The 5,962-nt window shown below is 38.3% G+C and overlaps 1 protein-coding gene across 1 annotated transcript in view; it reads left to right on the top strand.

Annotated features, from left to right (window-relative positions):
* LOC131233346 (protein NRT1/ PTR FAMILY 4.6-like) overlaps positions 1-249 on the top strand; it is a 21,154-nt gene extending 20,905 nt beyond the window's left edge. Inside the window, exon 5 of the mRNA XM_058230037.1 lies at positions 1-249. This exon is cut by the window's left edge and continues 857 nt beyond it. Within this exon, the coding sequence (XP_058086020.1) occupies positions 1-118 (118 nt within the window). The 3' untranslated portion in view covers positions 119-249.
* The last annotated feature ends 5,713 nt before the right edge of the window (positions 250-5,962 follow it).

Raw genomic sequence — 5,962 nt, 5'->3', positions numbered from 1 at the left:
TCACTACCACCTCGACCGGTTCTACTGGTTGATGTGTGTGATGAGCGCGGTGAATTTCTTGCATTATCTCATGTGGGCTAGCCGCTATCGGTACAGATCTGTGGGGAGAGAGGTGTAGATTGGTGAGAATGATGACAACCCCACCATCTGTGGATATTTATATTCATGGGTCAATTGCCCATATACCGAGAAGATTGAAGATGTAAAAGTTCAAAGATGATGCATGAGAAGCTACGTATATTTTCTGCTAATTTTACAGTAGTGGAGTACATGATTTTTATGGTTGGATTCGGAAGAGGATTTCGTTGCCATCTAGAGGGTCCTATTTGTGGATGGCCCTGGATTGAAAATGCACCAAACAGATCATCATAGCCATTAGGACAGTGGGTTCATGTGGGGAGAGAGAGAGAGAGAGAGAGGAAAATCAGAAGGCTAAGATCATCCATTTGGTGTGATTTTCTTCTGTGGGCCATCCACAGATGAGGCCCAGTAGATGGGCGATTCTAAAGGTTTGCTAGCCCTACAAGTATCCTTTTACACTCGAGTAGGCGCCAACGTGGCCTGCTTGTGGACATCCGATGAAATGAACATTCCAAAAGAGCAGGATGCATGGTTTATTCATCAGGTGGGCCACCCTTATGAGAAAGGAATGGATGGTTTAAAGAAACTTGCCTGAGGTCCACATTCAACATAAATGTGTTGCTTTCGTTGTGATTGGACCGTCCTGATTTTTTAACACCTTCATGGAGCCACCTCATGCACTGATCAAATCTCCAACGCACTCGACAGAGTGGCACGTACTGTGTGGCCAGCAAAACCTCAAATCTATTATGTACACGTACGGATGGCAATGGGTGGGATCCAGCTCGGCTAGGGCTGGACCCTGTACTTTGACCGAGGGCTAGGTTGGGCTTGAAACAGGCCCAGTTTCAAGGCCTCTCTGGTACAGATTAGCTCTGTCCAATAATCCAGTGGGCCACAATTAGGGAAAAAAAAAATTAAAAAAAAAGAATGGACAGTACAAGGACGAGGGAGAGTGGTTCCCATTAACCGTACATGTGTATTTTAAAAACAATTGAATGTCTATGTTTCAATTTAGTTGTTGAACGACATAAAAACCCTTAAATCAAATGTAAATAATCACATCAACCAAATCGTCACCCTTAATCATCAAAGTGGACCCTACATAACAAGCATCATAAAATAAGCGTGGCCCAATATTACCATCATTGTAAAAGACTTGATCGCTACCATCAAAGTCTTTGCTAAACCACATTAGATCATAAAACACATCACATGCAAGCTTTCTCACATATCCATCCATCATCATCTCATTGAATCCAGATCGTCCTCCACACAAATGGACCCCACCACTGAAATGGATGATCAAGCACTACAAGTCAATGGGCTTATTGGGTCCACTAACCAGTACATGTACAACTGAAATGGTCTCACAGTTATAAGATTTCGTACATGTTAAAGCGTTCAACAATAGGCAACCCACTAAAACAGTAAATAAAATTTACAAAATATACATGGGCTCTTATGGTCTGGACTTTTTTTTTTTTCGATTTTGTCTTTGTGGGCCTTTTCATGAAGCGGGCTAGCATGAAGATCAAAGGGCTCTCAAGATATACATGTGTGATCATGTAGAGATGGATGGTCTTATTGGGCCCATTGTGATGTATATATTTTATCCATCCGTCCATTCATTTTAAGGAATGAGCTAAAAAATGAGGCATATCAAAGGCTCATGTGAACCACACCATAGAAAGTAGTGAAATTGAAAACCTTCTATAACATTGGGCCATATATATATATATATATATATATATATATATATATATATATATATATATATATATATATATATATATATATATATATATATATAGATATAACTCATTTTTTCACCAATGACGTTAAATTAACTTCTAAATCCAATGGATGGATTGGATTCGACACATAAATCATGATAGGACCCACGACCCTTATAACATGACAACCTTAACCCTTATTACAATACAACCACCAACTCCACACGTCACATGATAACCTGAACCCATATAACATGATAACCATGACCCATACAACATGACAAACATGACTCATACAACATGATAACGTCGACCCATACCATATGACAACCACGACCTATATAACATGATAACCATGACCCATACCAATGGTAAGGCTGGGTTGTGGTTGCAACGTAGCAAGGGTGATGGTTGTAATGTAGTAAGGGTAGTGGTTGTTAGGTTGATCTACTTAATAACTTGATTATTTTTAAATAATAGGAGTCAAGACCTACAATGGGGTGATCCGTTTCGTCCACCTTGTCAGCCAGCTCGCTATGGGCCCAAAAAGTGCTGACTTGGGCAATGCCCACTTCTAACAAACATCACAGTGAGCTTGGAAAGTTTCAACAGCGGGTGCCATTGTTATCCTTATTTTCTATTACGTGGCCCACACGAGCTCTAGATTAAGCTAATATTTGGGCCTTAGCCCTAAAATGATACGATAAAAAGATAGGCGGCATGAATTATACATATACATCAATGTGGCTCCCACGAGTTAGGACTTGCCCACACCTAATGAGGCTTCCCTCCATGAGCAGGGACAAGGGCATTTTGGTCTAAAAAAATTTTCAAAGCTTATTAAAAGGCCACCCTCGTAATATTTGGAAGGTGAAACCTCTTTGGAGAATTTAACCATACAACCATGCCAGTAGGGTCAAAATCCCTTTACTGTATGTGCATCTAAGGTGGTAGGAGGGCCTTGTAGCACACATGTGCAAGATCGGGCCATTATGCAATACTCATTATGAATATGATCTGGCTGATAATCACAACGGTTCATATGAACGATCCGGATCACCCAAATAAGGCCCCACTTGTTCACACTACAAGAAAAATGACCCTTGGGAAGTTAAAAATAAAAAATAAAAAATAAAATAAATAGCCAACAAAAGTTTGATCAGGCACGGCCGAGTACCATAAGCTTACCGTGGAAAAGACATCCGAACCATGGAAACAGTTGGAATCATCATAAGTATCATCTGATATGGAACTTCGGCCGATCCAAGTATCAGGTGGATCATACCATCGAAATCAATGAACAGACAATGATCATATCTAAAACAGTGATTTGGCCTATCTCATCAATGGATCAGTCTGATTTTCACGCGCGTCAGATGATCTTCACGACCATTGGACGGACTGGGTTTCCTGCACGTGACATATTGGTGGAAAAAAGTACAGTATGGCCAAACCGTTGGTCTAACGGGTGATGTGGATTGTAAAAGATAGATCGTCCGGTGGGGTATCGCTATCTGCAACGTCGGAAGAGGATTTCGTGAGAAATAGTACTAAAATGACTTGAAAACAAAACAATTAACAATTATTGTTTTCATTTTATTTCAAAAACCTAAATATGAAATAATACGTAAGATCACTTCCAAGGAATCATATTTTCAAATATATTTCTAATTCAAATACCATGTCCAATAAAAGAAAACCCATTTCCTTTCCCTGTGAAGCAGAACGTCGAAAAGATACCCAAGTTTTGTTCCCAAATTAAAGGCAAACATCCCAAACCAAGGTCACCAACCAACAGCTTAAAAAAATTAAACAAATCACTCAAAAAACCCAGCTCAAATCTACAAGAAAAGCTTTTCTTTCCTCCCTACTTCACATATATGAAATCATTATCTTCTTAGCTTATATTTTGAAAGAATTGCCTCGTATGATTTATGATATTTGGGATATGCATAGATTTAATTATTGTATTAACCTTCTTCCTAAGATTGCTTTTAGATAGAGTTGTCATAATCTATCATGGCCATGTGGCAATCTGGGATTGGGTATATATATATATATAAATCATTTTTTTTTTTATATAGAAATACATATTTTATATATTTGGGATTTGGATGTTAGGTCTGATTCTGATTTCTTTGTTTTATTATTGTTTTGACTTAGCTTTTCAAATAGGTTGGTTGGTTTGGGGCTTTCAAGAACATGTTTCTGAAATGGGTTTGTATTTAAGCTAGTTTTGGATGTGTGCATTGATTAGGCATCCCACTTTCATTAAAAAAAATTTATTTATTAGTGAGAAACGTCAATGGCTAAAAACCATCGGTGAATGTCTTTCTAAGCCATCGAAAGGGCCGCCACAAAAAGCCATCGGGGAATGTCAAGGCTAATGGTTTTTAGCTGTCAGCATTCCCCTATTTTTTTGTAGTTACTTCGCCAGCCACCCTGACACCTCATGTTTATGCAACACTTTACGGAGTAGTCGATTAGTTAGAACCACAATGGTGTGAGCCTGAAAGTATAGTTGGAGGTGTTGAGATGATATAATTAACGCTAGCTCTAATTTTTATATGTAAGGGTATCGCATCTTGACGTACACCATAACTTTGCTGATATAATAAACCAAGAGTTGTTTGTTCTTGACTTTGTATAATAAGTTTGAGCTGACAACTGTAGTCGACACTGCCAAGTACAACAATATATCTAGAGAGTCGGGGGGGGGGGGAATTCCTGCCAGGTACAACAATAGTGGGGATTCCTAATACTCCTTGAGTTGCTAACGCTTGTTCGCACTTACTCGTCCAAGTCGGCTTCACGTTCCGTTTCTTAAAGAATGGTAGACATTTGTTCGTACTCTGTAGCCCTATAGACGAACCTGTTTAGAGCTGTTACCCTGTCCATGAGGCATTTGATCGCTTTTATAGTTCTTGGGGAGCTCAACTCTAGAAGGGCTTAGATCTTGTCGGGGTTGGCCTCTACCCCTTTGTACATGATAGTATTTAATCGATCTATTTATGCATGTTTTGTATTGCAAGGTGATTTTAAAAGCTTAAGATGAAAAAGATGCTAAAAGCATGAAATTTAATGTTTGATAATTACCAAGGCAAGGATGGATCTTTGAAGACTAAGATTTAAGATTTCAAAAGTCCAAGATCAAAGAAAAACAAGTAAAGAATGAAGAAAATCAAGATTGTAAAGTGCAAAATTCAGAAGCTGCTGAACTTGACTATTCAGTGACATTGAACACACTTCGATGCCATCAAAGTAAATGTTCGATACCATTCAAGGAGGCTTTAACTCATCAAAAAATTAGAGAAAAATTAAGTTTGGTCGCTGGACAATTGGGAGCAATTCTCAATTCCATCAAAGATAGTTTGATGACATTGAAGTCAATTTGATGATATCGAAGTCAGTTTGATATTGGCATCGGTAATTTTAAGAATTTTGGGCTCAACTCACTGGACAGTTCTGGACGTTTCTTGATTCCATCAAAGACTCCTTCGATATCATTGTTCACACCCCAAGTATAGGGTTATGATGTAGTAATAATCTCGGTAAGATCGATGTCGAATCTACAGGGACTGAACCTTGTACGTAATCTGAAAGTAACTAGAACTAGAACTAGAAGAAGATGTAATCTAAATCAAGAAAATTTAAGAGAATAATGTTGAAATATTAAACTAAAACTTGTAAAATTCAAAGGTGGGAAACTAGGGTTTACAAGGGTCCACTTGTAGAGATCAGGGAGATCTATACTTGATTCACGAACACAACTGGATTTAGAGTCCCATCTTCATCCAGTTGGAAGATATATCGTTAAAAATCACATTTGAACTTCCTTTTATCTAGTTATCAAGAGATGAAAGGTATGAGAATTAGACTTGATTTCATCACAGAACCATGCCCAGGAGACAAAGTAAACAACAGAATTTAACCAATCCACATATAATCTGAGAGAGTTATGAACATAGGGGAGGATTCCATCATCCAACCATGCCCGTGAAGCGATGGTGAACAATAGGGTTCCTACGACCATATCCTTCATACATGCATGAAAAATACCCAAAGATATCGCAGATTCATTGTAATTTAAGTCACAACAAACCATTAAAAATTAATGGCATTCCTTATAATCAAACTAGAATCAA

This window comes from Magnolia sinica, chromosome 18, assembly GCF_029962835.1.
Source record: "Magnolia sinica isolate HGM2019 chromosome 18, MsV1, whole genome shotgun sequence".
Taxonomy (NCBI): domain Eukaryota; kingdom Viridiplantae; phylum Streptophyta; class Magnoliopsida; order Magnoliales; family Magnoliaceae; genus Magnolia; species Magnolia sinica.
Note: the sequence above shows the minus strand (reverse complement) of the source record. Positions and strands in the feature narration are given on the sequence as shown.